This window comes from Vicia villosa, linkage group LG1 (assembly GCF_029867415.1).
Source record: "Vicia villosa cultivar HV-30 ecotype Madison, WI linkage group LG1, Vvil1.0, whole genome shotgun sequence".
Taxonomy (NCBI): Eukaryota; Viridiplantae; Streptophyta; class Magnoliopsida; order Fabales; family Fabaceae; genus Vicia; species Vicia villosa.
In genome coordinates, this window is record NC_081180.1 from 160978424 (window position 1) to 161000215 (window position 21792).

General features: G+C 30.2%; 1 protein-coding gene across 1 annotated transcript; it reads left to right on the forward strand.

Annotated features, from left to right (window-relative positions):
- The first annotated feature begins 13807 nt into the window (after positions 1 to 13807).
- LOC131619760 (WAT1-related protein At2g37460-like) lies at positions 13808 to 20992 on the forward strand. The gene is made up of 8 exons (XM_058890828.1): positions 13808 to 13897; positions 15097 to 15307; positions 16687 to 16749; positions 19371 to 19487; positions 19686 to 19911; positions 20054 to 20221; positions 20449 to 20597; positions 20686 to 20992. Exons 2-8 carry the CDS (start codon positions 15105 to 15107, stop codon positions 20849 to 20851), a joined length of 1092 nt encoding a protein of 363 aa, XP_058746811.1. The 5' UTR covers positions 13808 to 13897; positions 15097 to 15104; the 3' UTR covers positions 20852 to 20992.
- The last annotated feature ends 800 nt before the right edge of the window (positions 20993 to 21792 follow it).

Consider the following 21792-nt stretch of genomic DNA (forward strand, 5'->3'; position numbering starts at 1 on the left):
GAAACTCATGCACATGGTCAGATAAACAAAGTATATACAAATGATAATACAATGGATAACAAGTACAAAAATATAAGGATAAAATCAACAAGCATATGTACATGTAAAAATGATAATAATCAAGGTAAACAAGTCACATTTAACATAGATGGAAAAGATCAAAATATTTTTGGATTAGGGTTTGAAATTAGGGTTTTGAAACACACCTAAACCTAATTGATTTTTTAATGATTAAATACCAAATTCTAAAAGAAAATTGGTCTAAGGGTACATGAGAAATTCAAAGACATATTATCCTAACCCTAGAGAATATATTTACAAAAATAAACAAGATTGATTTGAAGAAAATATTCAAAAAGGAATGATTTTTGTTGATTTTTTTAACACTCAAAAGACATATTTTTGATTAATTTTTAAATGGTAAAATAATAAATATTTTTGAGTTTTTTAATCATAATATTAAAATAGGCAACATAAATAAACCATACAAAAAAGAAAAAGTTAAAAAAGTTAATTTTTTCTATTTGTTATGATTTTTCAAAGATTTAATAAAAATGAAATAAACTCAGTGCTAAAAGAATAAGCTTTTGGCCTTGGTAGGTGTTGAACCCACGCCCTCACACTGGCTACACAAAAAACTAGCCATTGGGCCATGCGTGCACATTTTTCATTGGGCCCATTTAGTTCCATATATAAAAGCAAAAGGTAGATTTAAACCCCGGACCTGAGGCATAAGAGGACTAAGAGTCCGCTGGTGACCAAGTGAGCTAACGATGAATTCGTTTAAGAAATGACTTGCACTAAATATAAAATAAACAAAGTTCAAAAACTAAATTTTCAAACTTCATCTTCTTCAACTCAACAACGATAACAAAAACAATGGCATTAATTCACACATCACTGAATCTTGATCAATTTTAACAAAATAAAGGTGTAACATGTTCAATTTTTGATGACGAATTCAAACATATAATTAGAAACAATTAATTCAACTCAGAAATCATGAATTTTTGAAGAAACAATAACAACCCTAAAATTCATTTTCAAAATTAAATTCTTAAAACACAAAATCAAGCCCTAAAACCTTTTGGCTATTAATCCCTACATGTTTCTGAACAAAATAGTATCAAGAAATGCAATAATTGATGCTTAAATAAAGAAGCTCGAGTTTGAGTTCTTACCTCTAAAAATGGAGTTCAATCTCTTGTTTAGAGGTGTTGCAGATGTGTTGTAACGATCTGGATAGCTCCACTAACTTCCAATGAAGCTAACTGAATGCTTAGACTGACTTAAAGATGCCCAAAACTTCAAACCTGGTACCTCCTTCTTCTTGAGCAAGCAACAATGGAAGATGATGAAGATGGTGTTATAAATGCTATCTAATGATCTGGATAACTTCTATAACTAATATGAGGTGTTTATGTGTTTGATTTGGATGTAAATGATATGTATAGTTCAACTCAACTTCAAGTGCAAGTGATGTGTGAAAGATGGAAGTTGATGATTTTGGTGTTACAAGCTTTGAGTGAGTGTTTGGATAGCTTCTATTTGATGTATAAAAGCTATCTGAAATGGTAGTTTGGTTAGTTTGTATATGGTTTGTGTTTTTGGAAGGATAAGACCTAAAATGGCCCTTTAATGGAGGTTTGAGAGTGACTTTTGGCTAGAGGTAGTTTGAGAGCTAGGTGGTGGAGGTGTTATACAACTTCTAAATGATGATTAAAAGTTGTTAGGAACCTTGTTTGACACCCAAAATCAATGGAACTCAATCACTAGAAAAATGCAAAGTTAGAAAGAAGGAGAATTTTAAGTGAGGGGTGACTTGGAGAATTCTGGTGTGTTTGATCATGGGAGCAAGGCCCTCTATTTATAGGCCAAGATTAGGGATTGTGGAGGGAAAAATCATATCAGATGGCTCCATAATTTTCAAATTGTGTACTTTTGCTTCTTCATGAAGAAATGGAGAAGTTATGGTTCCAAAGTGAATTACAAGCATGCTTTGGAGTTGTTAGATGCTTTAGACATGTTTGGTTTGATCTTTTGGTGGAGTGTATGCAGAAGCAAAAAGTTGGAAGCTCAAGGAGAGTGGACTTTGTGATTAAAGCTTCTTTATGAAAATGGCAATGGTGCCTTTAGTCTTGAAATGAAATGAAATCTTGGACAATGCTTATAACACTTGGATAATGGCTCAAAAACAAGTGTAATTTTCTGAATTTTGTGTCTTGAACAAGTTATAGGAGCGGCAAGAAAGGAATCTTTCATTTTGAAATGGTTTTGGTTCATAAATTCTTCATGTTCATGGAGTTTTTCAAGTGTTATGGTGCCTTCTTAGCAAAATCATATCTCATAGCTCAAGCCATGGAATTTCATGCTAATGGTCTCTTTGGAAAACCCATACTACATACTTCAATTCACTTTTTAAAAGTTTTCTCAAACTCTTTTGGGATTAGGAAGAAAAATGGCCACAAAGTTAGGAAAAATTCAAGTGAAAACACTTAAAAAATTTCTAAGTTTTTTGAACATGACCTTCATAATTTCATATCTCTCAAAATAATCATTTTTTGTTGAAATGAGATAAGTGACGAAGTTGTTTATTTTTTCATATAATTTTTATTTAACTATCATATTTAATTTTCTATATAAAATAAACCATCTAAAACAAATGGACTTACCACACCGGTATCCGTGCGAATGCACAGGTATACCGCTAGTTGTATTAAAAATTAAATTTATTTGACTCTTTTTAGTTAGTTATGTTTTTTTCCAAAAAAAAAAGAAATAAAATGAATATAAAAAGGAGACAAAAATCTTTTTACCTTTCAAATTGAAATATTTTTTAAAGTTAATATAATATATTTTAAATTAATATCATAATTAATTCAATTATAACATAAAAGTAATATGAAATTAATACTCTTCATTAAATGTTTTAAATTTAATTATTTATGAACATTTTAATAATGCATTGATGTATTTGCCAAACTTGTCTCTTATGGTTGGCTTTCAATTTTTTTTTAACTTTGAATATATTTTTTATAAATAAATTTTAATTATATAATATTAATTAATTAAAAAATTAATAAAAAGTTATGATCACAATTCAGATACATTTTTTTGAATTAAAATTTACTATTAAAGAATTTAAATAAAAAAAAAACATATTGACAAAAATGATTAATGTATTTACTTTTACCATAAATAATTTTTTGGAATTATGTTTCCCAACTTTGAATTTGGTATTGAATACAAAAAATTACAATTTATTATTAATTAATACATGTTTTCAAGTTTTTTATTCTACTTATAAAATTAATACTTAAATTTATACAAGGTTACAATAGATAAAATATAGTGCATTATTAATTAGGGTCATGCTAACGAGTGCCCCGGAGGCACTTGTTAAGCATTCCTAATAAAGAAAAAAATTATATATTCAATGCATTGAATACTTACAATATTCTATGGAAAAGTTGATTATTTATGGTTTCAATGCATTGAATATATATATTTTGGTTAAAAAACTTATCTTTTTACTTTATTAAATGAAGGTCAACTTACCTTTTAAATCTCTTAACTAGTGCCTCTGGGGCACTCGTTAGCATTACCCTATTAATTATTATAGTATAAATGTAAAAAAGTAATTTAAAATCATGGCTCACTACCCTCTTGACTTAATGATTGTAAAATTTTAATTTGTTTATTAAGAAATAAAAACAAAAAGAAAATAAATTATAAATAATTGGATGATGACTACCCTAACAAAATTCAAAACAACCATAAAGTTCATTTTTAAAATAAGTTGCATGGCTGAATATAAGATAAAATGCAAAGTAAAAATAACGAATCAAATTAATTTAAATTTTGGTAATTATTATGGAAAGTACAATTGAAATATATATTTTAATATAATAAATACTTTACAAATTAAATTGATTACATCTACTTAAACACAAATAATAATATAATGAACACACCAGTACCCGTACAAACACACGTGTATTCATATCAAAATTCAGGCAAACTGATGAATAACAAACGAGTATCACACCAATACCCCTACAAACACACGGGTATATACTTTCCTTATTTAATTTTTTATTACATTTTGAAACAAAATTTTTCTTACCACAGTAGTACCCATGTCAACGCACAGGTAACACATCTGAATGCACGGATAACCATACCAGAATTTCTATGAACCCATAGGTTATTTTAATTTTTCATAATTAAATTAATAAAATTAAATATATTTTTTAATTATTTATGTTAATAATAGCTTTTTTTTGGTGAGTAAAAAAAATATAAGCGATTTCCGGCGTCTGTTCCAACCACATTCATCTTTTACACTTTTTAACAAGTGAAAGCTTACTGGTTCTCGTTTCTCTGTTGATCCATGGAGCGAGGGAAGGGGAGGCCAAAGAAGAAGGTTCTTTCACCTTTGTTTCATTCCACGATTAAGAATCAGAGTACTGGGAAGGTGGATGAGAGTGGGGAGGAGGGATCCACTAATGACAAGGAGGAGAGTTCAGAAGAGAAGATTGATGAGAATAAAGTAGCAAAACCTCTTGAAACCCCAACTGAACCAATACCCGAAGCTTCAACTAAGCGACTGTGGACTGATGTGATAAGTGGGAATCGTATGCCTACAAATGGAATTGCTATAGAGTTTGTTTCTCCACAAATTGTTGAAGGCACAATTGAAGTTGAAATTGAAGATGAAGATATAGAATCTGAGGTTCATTTTGAGATTCAACTTTGATCATGTACGTCATTGGTAGAGACTTGAGTATGAATGCGGTGAAAAACTACATGACTAAGTTCTGGAATTTTGTTCAGTTGTCGGATATGTTCTACCACGAAGAGGGTTATTTTTGCTCAAGTTCAGGTCTCACAAGGATAAGGACATGGTGTTGACAAAAGGGCCTTACACTATACAAAACATGCCTATGATCCTAAGGGATTGGAGTCCTGATTTCAATTTCAAGAGAGACATGTTGCGTACTCTCCCGGTGTGGGTCAATCTGCCTCACTTACCTCTTCGTATGTGGGGAGCTAAAAGTATGGGGAAAATTGGCAGTGCTCTTGGAATTCCCCTTTTCACAGATGAATGTACTGCCTACAAACTTCGAGTTCCGTATGCTAGAATCCTAGTGGAAATTGATGTCACTTAGCAACAGAAGGATAGTATTATAATTAAGGACAAGGAAGGGAACAAGATGGAACAACCGGTGGAGTAGGAACGAAAACCTCCCTTTTGCGAAATTTGTCAAAGAGTGGGGCATCAGTGTCAGCCAAAGATTAAGAAATAATGGCAACCTAAGAAAACAGCATTCCTGTAGTGGAACAAGTGCAGAAAATTCCTGAGCCTGAAAACAAATACTTAACTGTGGATCTCACTATGGAGCTTAAGACCCCAGATTGGATAGATGTTAAGGGCAGTGGTACAAGTAGAGGTAAGCAAACTGTTGCTGCGAACCCTGTTATTACTTGTCAAAATGGTTGTGACGCCCTCAGGACTGGAATACCTGTTCGTGCGGGGGAATCGGTTACATGATATTCTCTTGGAATGCTACGGGGATCAATAATGCAGGTAAGTGCTGTGAGGTTAGCTCCCGCCTCAACCAAATGAAACCTGCTATAGCTGTCCTTATTGAAACTAGAGTTAAGATTCACAATACTGTGAAAGTTAGAAATAAAATTGGCAATAAGTGGCATGTAATTGATAACTATGAGAAGCATAACAATGGTCGGATTTGGGTTATGTGGGATGAGACCAAAATAAAGGTTACCTTTGCTGCTAGTTCAAATCAGTATGTACACTGTTCCATTCACCACACTAATGGGAATTTTTCTAAGTGGCTTACTGCTATCTATGGGTTGAATACGCTTGAGCAAACAAAATAACTATGGAAAGATATTATTAGCATCCACCCTAGCATTAGTGTCCCTTGGGTGTTGTTAGGGGATTTTAATAATGTTCTTTCTCCTTAGGATAGAATTGGTGGAACCATTGTAACTGAGAAGGAGTACAAAGATCTTGCTCATATGATGGAAGTTACGGACTTACATGAAAAGTACAATGTTGGGGATCAACTTACTTGGACCAACAACCAAACTAATGCGCCTATTTACTCGAAAATTGACAGGGTCATAGGAAACCTTATGTGGCAACAGCTTACCATTAACACTACCCTGAAAATTCTGGAAGTTGGGGTTTCAGACCATGCTATGCTGTATTTAGATGGTAATAAGCACAAACCCCCAAGTAGAACTCCTTTCAAGTTCCAAAATGACTCGACGGAGAAAGAGGGTTTTAAAGAGAATGTGGAGTGCAATTGGAACATCCCTCTTAGTGGAGGCCCTATGTATACTATTTGGAAGAAACTCCAAAGATTACAACCGGTTATCAAAAAGTTTAATCGAAGCTACCAGGGCATTGCGATGCAGCTAGAGAAAGCGAGAAGAGACTTGAAGAGCGCTCAGGAGGACCTGCTGAATGATAGGCTTAATGTTCTTCTCATTGAGAAAGCCAAAAGCTGTAGCATTGAGGTCCTTGAGATGAGAAGCCTCGAAGAGAACCTTCTAAAGCAGAGAAGCAAGATAGACTGGCTGAGGCTTGGAGATGGCAATAATGCCTATTTTTATGCTAATCTTCAAGCTAGGAGAAATCACACCCATATGCAGAGTTTGACTAAGGAAACAGGTTCTATAATTCATACCCAAAAGGAAATTGAAGAGGAAATCACTAACTTTTATGCTAAGTTGGTGGGCATTGCTAGCAGCAACTTGAAGGGTATTGGTATTGTTTCTTTGCGGAAAGGAAATCAGCTCAATGTAGACCAAAGAGAGCTCCTAACAGTTCCTATTACTGATGATGAGATTTTGGCCAGTCTAAAACGCATCAATGATCTGTCCGCTCCTGGGGTTGATGGCTTTAGTGCTAAATTTTACAAGTCTTCCTGGGATGTTATCAAGGGTGATGTGTGTAGAGCTGTGAGAGACTTTTTCCATAGAGGCAAGCAGTATAAAGCGATCAACTATACGGTTGTCACGCTTATTCCCAAAACTCGTAATTCCAATATGGTGAAAGACTACCGGCCTATATCGTGTTGCACCGTTCTCTACAAAATTATTGCTAAAATCATGGCTGCGAGATTGGGAATTTTTTTGGGTAGCATCATTCCCAAAATTCAAGCTGCTTTTGTTCCCGAGCAACATATTCACGACCATATCCTTCTTGCTTACGAAATGATTAGAGGGTATAGTACTAAATCTAGAGCTCCTCGTTGTATGTTGTAGATGGATGTCCAAAAGGCATACGATTCTGTTGAGTGGACAACTTTGGAAGGTATTCTTCGTGAGCTTAACTTTCCGCAACGATTTATTCAGTGGACTATGGAAAGTGTTAGCACTGTGTTGTATAAATACTAAGTGAATGGCGAGCACACTCACACTATTTAAGAGTATCGTGGTCTTCGACAAGGGGATCCGCTCTCCCCTTGCTGTTTGTCATTGTTATGAGTCCAGAAATTAAAGAAGCAACCCGATTTCAAATTCCATAGTCGTTGCGAGAGAGTGGACCTCATTAATCTTTGTTTTGCTGATGACCTCTTGTTGTTCACCAGAGGGGATAACAAATCTGTTGAAATGGTTATGGTTTGCTTTAAAGATTTTTCTTGTTCCACGGGTCTCGTTGTGAACCCAGCTAAGTGCAAGGTGTATTATGGTAATGTCGATGACCAAACCAAGCAAGACATTGACCGTATCACATCCTTTAATGAAGCAACCTTGCCTTTCCGGTATCTTGGTATCCCGCGGACTAGCAGGAAGCTCTTTGCTTCCCAGTGTGCAAACCTTGTTGAGAAAATTGTAGCTAGGATCAAGCATTGGAGCTCCAAGTTCCTTAGTTTTGCTGGAAGACTTCAACTTATTAAGAGTATGCTTTTTGTAGTCACCAATTACTAGATGCAATGCATCCCTTTACCAAAGAAGGTTGTCAAGAAAATTGATACCATTTGTCAATCGTTCCTCTAGTCAGGTACTGATAAGCACACAAGGAAATCGCCCATTATGTGGAAGAGAGTTTGTTCTCCGTGTAGACAAGGTGGCCTGAGTATCATATCTTTGGAGGATTGGAACAAGGCGAATTTTCTTAAGCTCCTTTGGAACTTAAGTGGCAAAGCGGACAACTTATGGGTTCGATGGGTTCCCTGTTACTTTAGTAAAGGAAGGAATATGATGACAGTGAAGGTTAAAGCTAACACATCTTGGATCCTCAAAGCTATCATCAAAAGGAGAGATGAAGTAATTCAGTTGCAGTTGTGGCCTACTGTGTTGTAGCAGGATAAGTTTCACACGAGAAAGGTATATCATGCCACCAAGCATCAATTCCAAGAAGTTAAATGGAGAATCCTCATCCAGGGTAACAGCGCTAGACCCCGTGTTATGTTCACTTTGTGGCAGGCCTGTCATGGTCGTTTATCTACCAAGGATAGAATGGTGAGGTTTGGTTTTCTACATAATACTGATTGTTGTTTCTGCAGGGAGAATGAGACTATCCATCACCTTTTGTTTTTATGTCCTGTTTCTAAACATCTCTGGAGTTTTGTTTTGGAGTAGATTGAGATCCCTCGTAGACCTAGAAACTGGAATGATGAAGTGGATTGGCTTTTGCCCTTATATATGTAAAGGGAAAAACTCTAGAGCTAAGATCCTGAAATGCGGAATTGCGGAGACGGTTTACGCGGTTTGGCATAACAGGAACAAGGTTAGCTTTGGGGGAGATGAAAGCAAGCTGATCGATGGCCCTACTGTTGTTGATACTATTGTGAATCAGTGTTGGCCCATTACTAATCTTAGACAGAAGATTAGCACTCTTATTGTGAGCTAGTGGTGTCCTTTTGGTCTTGTTGTTTCTCTTGTGAGCTGGATCCTTGAGATCGCTTTGGTTGTAAAGTTTTTGGTTATTAAAAAAGTTTTATAATTTCCAAAAAAACAGCTTTGTTTTGGTATTGTTTTAATTTAAGATACAATATTTTTTAAAATTGCACGTAATACAGCGGTACCCGTGCAATTGTTTCACATAAAGTTAATGACAAAAATATGGAACATTAACAGGAATATGAAGTTATTGCTCAAACTATTGAATATTAACGGAAACATGAAGTTATTGATCAAACTATTGAATATTAACGGAAACATGAAATTATTAATCAAAATATTGAATATTAACGGGAACATGAAGTTACAAATCAAAATATTTAATATTAACGGAAACACTAAATTACTGATAAAAAATATTGAATATTAACGGGAACATGAAGTTAGTGATCAAAATATTAAATATTAACGTGAACATGAAGTTACTATTCAAAATATTTAATAATAACAGGAACATAAAATTACTGATCAAATTATTTAATAATAACAGGAATATAAAGTCACTGATAGAAATATTTAATAATAAGTTAACAACTTTATACGTGCGTGTGTGTGTGTGTTTGTGTGTGTGTGTTATTGATTCAAATATTTTTATATATTGAAAGAATTATAGGCACCGATTTTTCAAATAATTTTTATTTAACTATCCTATTTAATTTTTTTATATTAAATAATTCATCTAAAACAAATGAGCGTACCACACCGATACTAGTGTGAATAAACGTGGAAAATTCTTAGGTGGACACGGACGTAAGAATTTGTTTTACACACAACCAATCACATAATTTTAATTAATTAAAAAATAAATTAAGAATTTTCTCTCTCCTTCATAATCTCAACCACCCCATGAATTCAATTAAAAACAAAATTAAAATAAAAATAAATTAAAAATTACTAGCTTCTTATTGGTTGTGCCTAAGAATATAGATTTATGACCGTGTCCATGCAAGAATTGCTCAATAAGCGTATATACTGCTAGTTGTATTAAATATTTTAAAAATTAAATTTATTTAACTCTTTTTAGTTAGTTATGTTTTTTTCAATAAAAGAGAAATAAAATAAATATAAAAAGGAAACAAAAATCTTTTTAGCTTTCCACTATCTTTGAAAATAACAATTTTTCATACAAAAATAAAACAATTTTTAATTGTTTGTAAATGTAGCATTTATTTATTTTATTTAATAAATCAAAAATATAATTGAAACAATTTCTTATTACTAATTAGTTAATTATATGAGGCAAAGAAAAATAACAAATTACCTAATTTTTCTTTTAAAACATTTGTAAGCTATGACATGTTTTTACAATTAAAATATTTTTTTATTAATTAAAAATGTTACAAAATAACAATGTAAATTAATAAAATAATAATGATTCATTTACTAATTATCTACAAAATTAGAGTGGTTCTCGTTAAAATTTAAACAGGAATGTCAGAATCTAAAACCGATATTATAAAAAGAAAAAATAATCTGATAATATTTATAAAACTACAATAATTTGCATCAAACAAATCATTTTATCTATTTTTCAAATTAATATATCTTCTTGAAGTGATTTACTGTCTAATTCTCCATTCAAATATAATATTACTCATTCACAATAACAAAATTTATGAAATCATATCAAACATGAACAAGATATTAGATAAAGCAAAATAATTTATATCAAACATGAAATCCCTTAAATTCTTAAATTGAACAAAATAATTTGAACGAGATATTAGATAAAGCAAAATAAACCATATCAAACTTGAAATCCCTTAAATTCTCAAATTGAACAAAATAATTTGAACGAGATATTAGATAAAGCAAAATAAATCATATCAAACATGAAATCCCTTAAATTCTTAAATTGAACAAAATAATTTGAACGAGATATTAGATAAAGCAAAATAAACCATATCAAACATGAAATCCCTTAAATTCTCAAATTGAACAAAATAATTTGAAATTAATCAAAATTATTTAATAGAAAAGTATATAAAAAAGAGAATTGGAATTAATCAAAATGAACAAAATGTTTAAATTTAAGAAGAAAAAAACCAGTGATTATCAAAGTGTGAGATGACAAACGCATCACATGTGCAGGTTGAGAAATTTGAGAAATGAGAAGGAGTTGTTCACACAAAATGAAAATATAGAAATCATGATTGAGAATAAAAGTATAATGAAAAATATGAGAATTACGATTATCATGAATTGTGGATAATGACAACGAAAAATAAAAATTCATCAAATAACAAATCTAACCAAATTCAAAAAAAGTTGTTGAATTACGAAAGTATTGAATGAAAAAGAAAGAACGAATTCAATGAGAAGAAAAAATATATAAAGAAGAATGTTCGTAGTAATCTCTCATAATCATAATTTTGACTAGACTCAATAGTCTAAAAATAAGATAACTGAAATGTAAATTTATAAAATAAAAATTCTAAAATATAATTAATTAAATTTGAACTGTAAAATTTACCTAAGGTAAAAAAATAACTTAGATATTAAAGTTTGAAAGTTGACTAATTATTAGTGTCACGTCATTAGGGGTATTTTACCCCCAATTTATCAAGGGGTAGCCTAGGCCTCACATGTTTCTCAACATACAAAACCCATAAGATTTTTTAATTATATTAAACAATTTAGCTTAAACTAGAATTTTTGATCTAGCATTCACTAGTTTATTAGTAGGGTTCAGTTCATCCAAGTCATGCTTTCGGAGTTTGTTGTTCACTAATTTTTTATCTTATCTTATTATTAAAGTTGTTATTGAAGACTAATTTTGTAGTTTTTTATATTTATTTATTATTATTTATCTTAATAATTACCTATTTTTGTTTCAATAATATTTTTTTTGTAATTTTATGTATTTATTACTATTTATCCCACTAACTATCATTTTAAAAATTTATTTGTTAAATCAATACACTTTGTTTTTCATATATTTATTGATTTCATTTTAAATTGAAGGCTAATTTTGTATTTTTCTTATTAATTAAAGTGATAAGTCTCCTAAATAATTTTTGGTGCCAAATTGAAGGCTAATTTTGTATTTTTCTATATTTCATTATTATTATTTAACTACCTATTTTTGTTTCAATATTTTTTTTGTAATTTTATGTATTTATTACTATTTATCCCACTATCCCACTAACTATCATTTTAAAAATTTATTTGTTAAATTTAATCCACTTTGTTTTTCATATATTTATTTATTTGATTTTATTATTTATACCACTAACCATTTATTTTTATTTTAATTAATAAATTATTATTTCTTTGATAACTACACATTTCTTTGTTGATTATCCCTGACTAATTTACTATTCCTTCAATACCTATCCACTTTTTTTATAATAAATAAATATTTATTTTTTTTCAAAAATAATATTTTTTTCTTTTATTAAATCAATTTTATTTTTAAATATCATAAACAATAGATGCATGTACCACTGTAGCACTCAATTAACTGTCCAACCATTAATTCTTCTTAGTTTGTAACTATACATGTCATCATTCATTTTTAATTATGACTTTTTCTTATATAAATATTATTTATGTTTAGGTATCATTTAAGAAAATATATAGATCAATAGTAAATTTTTGTATATAAAAAAATTTATATCAATAATAAATTTTTTTCCGTATACCATTTTTGAATCAAAATTTTTTTGATCACAAATATCATTTTTCATATATAAAAAATATTTAGATCATTGATAGATTTTTCCCATATGCAAATATTATTTATGTTTACGTATCGTTTACAAAATTTCTGAATCAATTATAAATTTTCGTATAAAAAAACATATTTAGATCAATAATACTTTTCTTCGTATATCTTTTTCGAATAAATTTTTTTTGGATCATAAATATCATTCTTCGTATATCTTTTTCGAATAAATTTTTTTTGGATCATAAATATCATTTTTCGTATATAAATCAATAATATATGTTTTCCTATTTACAAACATTATTTTCTTTTAGGTATCATTTACAAAATAATCTGAATCAATAGAATTTGATACTAATAGAATTTGAATATAAATAATAGAAGTATGTCATAATTGAATAAATAATATACTTTTTCCCGTGTATATATATATATATATATATATATATATATATATATATATATATATATATATATATATATATATATATATATATATCCTATTTACATTGATGACATATATTTGTGAAATGATATCAATAAAAAGTAATTTTTCTAATATTTAATTGTGAAAACATTATTTTAATTGTATAAATTTCATTAATGATATATATTAATATAATAATATTTTGAATCATAAAAGTTAAGTTAATTATAAGTAACACAAATTTTTGTATTTTATCCAATATCACACCTTTTCAAGTATATTTTTAAATTCCTTTTAATTGAAATATTTTATTTAAACTAAAATTATTATTATTTTTATTAAATAAATTGTATGTTAAAATAAAAATTATTTCAAATTATATTTCTTGGTTATTAATAGTCAATTATTAAAGTTAATTTTTTAAAAATTAAGTACTATTTTAAACGTAAATTAACAATCATTTAAAATGATCCTAATAATTTTTTATTAAAAAATAATTTATTGGAATATTTTTATTAATAATTTATTAGAAATAATAATTATAAAGTTATAAAATGTGAAAAGTGAGTTGGAAATTGAAAAGTCAAAAATAAAAAGTGAAAAGTGAGTTGGAAAGTGAAAAGTGAGTTGGATAAAAAAAAAAGACTCTTTTTTCCCTCAAAATATTAATTTAGATTAAGCGAACAAAAAACTATTTTTGTGAATTAAACGATAACAACTTTTTTTATATTATAAATTTTGTTCCCTATTTAATCTCACTCCTCCTACACTTAGGGGTCATTTTTATTGTTTCTTTTTTAAAATAATATTTATCGATTTGCTCTCCCTTCTCTCCTCTTTTTTAATACCAGTCTAATTTAGAGGTTTGCTTTCACTCCTCTTCTCTTTTCTTATTATGATTTTACAAATCCAGTATTTATTTTCTTATTACTAATATGAAAGGCTTCATAGATAAAAGGATATAGTTATATCTCTCTTTAACTTTCTGATTTTTTTATATTATTTCATACGTTTTAATTTTATTAATCTTTATTAATTTTTAGTTATCTATTTTTTTTCGTAAATGTTGATCGAAGCATCACAACAAAAGTTTTTAGAATTATGAATGTAGGAGATTACAATTTTCAACAAACATTTATCTCAAGTTACAAAAAGTATTTTTCTCCTCAAATCTATGATTTTTTTTTCTTTTCATATGTTTTTGTTTTATTAGTGTTTAGTAATTCCTAATTATATTCTTTTTATGTGTAGTGGTGAATTTCTTCCGTTATTTCATGGTTTTTATTTCTCGTATAAATATTTAAAGAAACAATAATTTTAAATTTATGGTTTTAATTCTCACACAATTTTAGTTATATTTTCTTCTGTATGTGCATACTTTAAATCATCACAAAAAATATTAAATAGTATGTTAGAATCATCTTTCTCTTTAAGTTTATAGTTTTCTTTTTCTTTCTATCTTAAGTATTCTTTTTTTAAAAATTTTCATTTATTTTTTTTTTGTCTTCTTAATTTTGTTGTTTTTTAATTCTTAATTATGTTTTTTTTTTGTAAAGGTATATTTTGAAGCATTAGAAATTAATATTGAAAAACTTGAGTTGTTGAAAAGGGAGTCTTAAAAGAAGTATCTTTATTTTTAAATATATAAATTTTATTTACTTTTTTTGTTTAAAATTTTGTTGAAGAAGTTGAATATTATAAGATATGAGTTTAAAAGATAAATTGGAGTATTTGTCTCCCCAAGCTCTCTGACATCATTTATAAAATTTGTGATTTTTCTATTTTAATTTCACGTTTTTATTTATTTTCTACTTTATTTATTAATTTGAAATTATAAATAAATGATATATATTTTTATCTTAATTTATTTTAAATAGTTAAATGATATTAGAAAACATCAAAATAATCAACTTATATTCTAAATTACATATGCAACTTATATCAAAATTATTATTTTAATATATTTCTATTTTTTAAATTGTAATAATAATTATTAACATTTAAATAAATATAACCGTGATACCAAATTTAGTACATTGATTAAATTTAAAATGTGTTTCAGAGAAGGAGATGGAGAGTTGGGAAACACTATCCTCTTGGCTAGCAAAAGGAATACCATTCATTGCTGTCATTTTCATACAAATGTCATCTGCAGCTTTGAACACCATGACAAAAATATCCCTGGACCATGGCATGCACACTTTCGTCTTTGTTGTCTATCGACACGCCATTGCTTTCATGGTAATTACGCCATTCGCACTTCTATATGAAAGGTAATCTATTCTTTTGTCTCTAACTTTTGTTTTTTTAATATAAATTTATTTAAAATAATATAATATTAGTTGTCTAATTGAAATATATAATGAGAGAAGCCTTACATTTTAACTCAAAACCTTAAAATATTTGATCTATGAATCTTTTCCCTTATAAAGTATTTGATATCCGTTTTCTATAACTTTAATATTAGTTTATTGTGTCTTGATGTGTTTATCTTTATTATAGATTTTAACTAATAACTTCAGAAATTTTAATGAGACGATGCAAATTGCATACACTATCACAACGGTTTTTGGTCCTTCATACATGGACTTTCCATTTCAACCACACCATCTAACTAGCATTACACAAATAAGTTCATTATTTAATTATATTAAAGCATACATTTTATTTATTTATTTTGACATAAGATTGAATACATGTTTGACAGTTTTGTATATTGTGTTTATCAAAATTACAATCTTTCATTGTAATTTTGTAAAACTACATTAACTTTTGTAGTTTTAAAGAAAAAACCATCGATTTCGAAGTGAGTTTGGATATTATAAGACGCACCTGGAAAAATAACTTCCTATATGTACGCCTTCTTCCAACGATCTCCAACCTCGTAAATAGAACTGAACTCAATCGAATGTGCATCCTCGTAAAAAATGATCTTCTTCCCCTCCGTGACAATATCAGCGAAAGATTTGGACCCCACAAAACTCCTTTTGTCGACAAAAGGAACGCCCATCTTCTTTATCCCCGCTCCCTTGTTGAAACCTGAATTCAGACCCACTCCGACCCCTAGACCTACTTTGCGTCCGTTCTAGTCAAATCTTGGTTGATTTGCATGAATGTTCTTGCTGTCAATCAAAATGTTATCAAGCTTCACAACTAGTAACCTAACGTCCTCTACTCCCTTAAACCTTGCAAACCCAAACCACTTTCCCAATTTATTTATCCGAGGAGGAATAACCACATCCACCACATCACCAATGCACCCAAGTAGCTTGAAAATGTCGGCCTCTCTTAACCTCTCCGAAAACTCAAAGAAGAAAATGGAAGAAATACCCTTCGACAAACCACCCTGCACCCTATCAAATGAGAAAGAGTCCCACTTTGGTACCAAATTCTTAAATCCTTTCCTATTTGCACATTGCCACTCCATGGTAAACTGATGAACCCTCCTTGAAACCCATAAAAAGTTGGAGAATCTAGAGAGAGGTGGGAGAGACTTTCTCTCTCATCATACACATAATTTGATTTGTTGTTACACACAAATGTAATACTGTGAAATGAGATACATAATATAATTATTTCATGTGTTCAAAAATATGTTCTTTTAAGTGTTAAAATTTCAATAGATAACTAAAATTTTCTTTTTATTTAACAGGAAATTAAGACCAAGAATGACGTTCTCAATTTTCTGGAAGATATTCGTTCTCAGTTGGCTAGAGTAAGTTTAATTACTAATAGAATGTATAATATGTATTTGAATGTATCATATAAAGCCTTTCTTTACAATATGCATGGTTAGGGTTTATATAAGTAGCCAAGTTACTTGCAACTTAAGTAACTAAAATAACAATCTTCCTAGATTATAGGAGAAGTAAAATAACTATAATTACTAACTCAAATAAGGAATATTTAATAGTCTCCCTCAAGCTAGAGCTTATATTATAGCTTTGTTGTTGGATATGCTTATCTCGGATAAAATAAAGGAAAACGATTGAGGTTCAAGAGGCATCGCGAGGATGTCCACAAGCTGTGCAAAGCTGGGAATATGTAATAGTTGGAATAACTTAGCGATGAACTTTTCTCTAATAACATGGCAGTCAATTTTGATGTGCTTCATTCTTTCATGTAACATGGTATTGGCAGGAATATGGAGAGCATATTGGTTGTCGTTGTAGAGAAGAGCACGAGTGGTGAGCTGGACCCTGAAGTCATTGAGAAGGTATATCAACCATTGAAGTTCACAAACAATAGAAGCAAGTGCACGATACTCAGCATCTGAGGATGAACGGGAGACTGTGATTTACTATTTAGAATTTAATGAAATTAGTGAGTCTCATAGGAAGATGCAAAATCCCGTGATTGAACGATGAGTGTCAATGCATGAGGCTGAATATGAGTCGCTAAAGGCCTTGAGTTAGATAGTAAAAGTGGAGAAAAAACCAATCCTTGAGAGGGAGATTGTATGATGTATCTAAGAACACGATGAACAACTTGGAGGTGGAGGGTGGTAGGATAAGACATGAATTGGCTTAGCTATTGAATAAAGTAACTTAGATCAGGTCAGGTCGTACGTGCATAAGTAATTAACCTCCCATTGAGCCTTCTATATGCAGTTAGATTAGTGGAGAAGATTTATTAGAAATAGAGAATTTGTGAGCTTTTATCATGGGTGTGGGAACAGGTTTTACACCAAGAAGGCCTGTGTCATGTAGAAAATCTAAGGCATATTTTATTTGAAAAATTGAGATACCAAAAGAGGAACAAACAACTCCAATGCATAAGAAAAATCGGAGGTTTCCAAGGTCTTTAATTTTGAAGGTGATTTCAAGTGTTGATTTCAACTTATGTATTTCTTCCAAGTCATTGCAATAGATGATCAGTTCATCCATATGTGAGTGAAATGGTGTAGTTGTGGTTGGTGATTTTTGTGAAGAGAGAATTGTCTGAAGGAGATCAATTGTAATGCAAGAAAAGAAGAAAGGTGGAATGTTTAGAGAACCATTATTTGTTGGCTTGTTTCAAGCCATACAATGGTTTTTGTAGTTTGCAAACATGGCCAGGAATTGGTGTAACAAACCCTGGAGATGGTGTCATGTAAACTTTCTCCTTAAGATCACCATGGAGAAAGGAATTATTCACATCAAGTTGAATAAGATGCCATTGTTTGGAAGCAGTTGTAGCCAAAAGAAGTCTAACAGTTGTCATTTTGGAAAATGGAGAGAAAGTGTCTATGTAGTAAATGCCTTTAGTTTATGTGTAACCCTTAGCAACTAATCGAGCTTTATATCTTTCTACAGATCCATTAACATGTCGCTTTATTTTATACACCCATTTACACCTTATTGCCTTCTTGGTTGGTGGTGAATGAGTAAGGATCCAAGTGTTGTTAGCTTGTAAGGCATGTAATTTACTGAGCATGGCTTGATTCCAACATTCGTGTTAGGAGGCATTTGTGAAGTTTTCATATTCCATATTCCATATCTTCCCACATAGTCTTCAACTCATTAAAGTATGCACTCATGGTTTTATAACCTTGGTGAATGAAATGTATTTAGTGTAATAAATCACATAAACATAAATGATCACCTTTGGAGAATTGATTAAAAAGATTTGTTCAAAGTTGAGTTGCATTGTCAATGTATATGGTACTTTGAGGAACGTCAGGCGATAAAGAAGTGGAAAGCCATTCAAGAACGATGTTGTTGCACCGTTTCCATATGTCGAACAAGGGATTATCCGTAGTTGGTGCTATGAATTTTCAATTAATGAATTTTATCTTATTATTGCTTAATAGAGCATGTTTCATGGAATGGCTCCAAGATTCATAATTATTTTCGTAAAGTAGGGGAGAGACAATAGTGACGCCTAGATCCTCTACACGGTGAAAGTAGTAGGGTCTGGATTGATCAAAAGTGGGGCTGATGATTTTGTTGTTGGCATTCTAATTGTTGTTGTTGATATCAGAATTATTGTAATTGGTTCGAGTTTTGTTGGGATCATCTTGGTCTTAGTGTTGAAGCTCAATGAAAGAATGGAAAGGATATAGGCAGAAGATTAATCTTCCTAGTTAAACCATAATAGAATTCATAATATGTATTTGAATGTATCATTGAAAATTTTTCTTTATAATATGCATGGCTAAGGTTTATATAGGTAGCCAAATTATTTAGCTTATGTAACTAAAATAACAACCATCCTAGATTCTAGGAGAAGTAATAACTAAATTAAATAAGGAGTATTCAGTAATTACTTCCATATTATTAATTAATTCTACATTGTTTGTTGACTAATAAAACATAAATTTTTTGGAAATTTGATTTATAATTATTCTATAAACAGGCCTGTTATCGACCAAAATTTATTCTTTTTGGGGATGCATTCTACGACTGCCACATATGCCACTGCAATGGCTAATAGCATTCCTGCGCTTACCTTTGTACTAGCTTTCCTTTTAAGGTAACTTTATATTATTGTTTAAATTTATAAATTAGATTTACATTTAAATTCAATAATCATGTATTATTTTTATTAAATAATTATTCTGACACATTATATTATTTATAAACAAAATTGAAAACTTAAAGAAAATTGTCTATTAAAGAAAACATATTTAGTATAAAGGTAATAAAAAGTTAAAAAACCTCTCATGTCTAGGTTGGAGAAGATAAACCTTAGAAATAGACGAAGTCAAGCCAAGTTGTTAGGCACTATAGTCACGATCTCAGGAGCTATGGTGATGACCTTTATTAAAGGCCCGGTTCTATTTGGTGTCATTGGAGAAAACAACAACAATAATCACGATGGAGATTCACATGTTTTATTTGGATCATTGCTCGTTTTTACATCATGTACGGGTTGTGCCGTCTTTATAATTATACAAGTAAGTTAATATATTTTGAATTTCAACTACCTACAAATAATGAGATTTTAAAATTAATTTCAATTACCAACAAATGAAAATTATGTCAACCAAAGATTTTTTAAATATATTTTGAATTTGACAACAAAACTTTGTTTTTTAGGCTATTACACTAGAGTCTTATCCAGCAGGACTCTCCTTGACCTCATTGATATGCTTCATGGGTACCGTAGAAGGCCTAGGAGTTGCTTTTATGATGGGAAAAAGAATCCCTCATGCAGCTTGGTTGATTTTCAAGTGGGACATAAAATTGATGTCGGCTATTTATGCGGTAAGATTATTCAACCAAACTCTAAAGTTATAATAAATACATGTTATATGAAATGTGTGCGTGTGGGACCTAGTGGTGAAAGCTTGAGTCTTGAGGGTGTGCCCTCCTCATGGTCTCAGGTTTCAATCCTGCAATTTAATAGGGTATATTTAGTTTTTAATTATATGTTAAATAATTATGATATTGTTTTATTAAATTAATTATTTTTATAATAATCATATATACAGGGGGTAGTTTCCTCCGGCATAGGATATTTTCTCCAGGGAGTGATTATGAAAGCGAAGGGACCCGTTTTTTTTACCGCATTCAATCCATTAGGCATGATAATGGTTGCTGCGGTGGGTTCCATATTGGGGGAACAAATCCTACTTGGAAGGTAAATTATAAAAACTATAGTGTAAGAAAACTTTAAAATTAATTAAATTTTCAAATAATTTTTTAGCTGTTCTTACAAAAAATTGCAGGGCAATTGGAGCATTTATAATCTGTCTGGGATTATTCAGTGTAGTTTGGGGTAAGAGTGGCGATGATAATAACTTGTCACGTGAAAAGGATGAAGTGAGTTCTGAAGAGTTGAAAGAGGCACACCGTGAATATTCAGGAGACAAAATTACAGATGAGTTGGTATAGGTTGAGACCCAAGACAGATGGACTGCTTATATTTATATTAAGAGAAGTGATTTTGATTATTTCTAGTGTAGCAGTTAATAAAGGAATAAACAATTTGTATTACCTTGATTTATTTAATAATACATGAAGATATTTATTGCATACAAGCAACAGAACAATAAGAATTGATTTAGCTGGCGAATTGAAGCAATTATTCTTTCTATAAATGCTAATTAATAATACGGTAAAGATAGAAAACAACTAATTACTAATTATTATTTACAAAGAATAAAAGCTTGTACAACACAACATAATCTATTGATTTTGTATTAACCTCTCTAATAACTTCCAACACTCCCACTCAAGTTGCCATGATTATTGACAATGGAAATAGCTGTTTTATTATCACAATAAACTTTAATTGGTAATGAGCTAGAGACCTTCAATTCTTCCATGAACTTTTTAATCCATAATACTTCACAATAATCCGGGCTATAAAGCAGAATTCAGCCTCTACACTGCTCTTAGATACAACATTTTTGTTTTTTTACTTCTCCATGTAACTAAGTTTCCTCTACAAAGGTACAATACCCTGAAGTAGATCTCCTGTCATTTATATTACTTGTTGTTGCACCCTGAAAATTTGCCCTCATGAATCTCACCCTAATTGGCTTGTGCTTCACATTCATATACATATTCCACTAAGTCAAAAAATTCACAATCATTCATTTCATTGAGCTCCTAAGGCATGGGATCAAGAGATTTTGTGATACCTTTCATATATTTGCAAATGTGATTTTATTTCGAATGAGTGCAATTACCCAATGTTTAGTGAAGTGAATGTAAGGAGTTGCCTATGTGAGAAGATCTGAGTTTGAATCATACCTTTCTCACATTTTGACATTTTTCCCTTTTCGTTGCTTCTAACTCTATTTCCATTTTTAATTTCATTTTATTCAGAA

Bases quoted from the DNA above. Each gene is read 5' to 3' on its own strand.
- LOC131619760 (XM_058890828.1), top strand. From the start codon at position 15,105: ATGGAGAGTTGGGAAACACTATCCTCTTGGCTAGCAAAAGGAATACCA. The intron at 16,750-19,370 runs GTAAGTTTAATT...TTCTATAAACAG, and splicing joins TTCGTTCTCAGTTGGCTAGA to GCCTGTTATCGACCAAAATT. The intron at 19,488-19,685 runs GTAACTTTATAT...TCTCATGTCTAG, and splicing joins GTACTAGCTTTCCTTTTAAG to GTTGGAGAAGATAAACCTTA.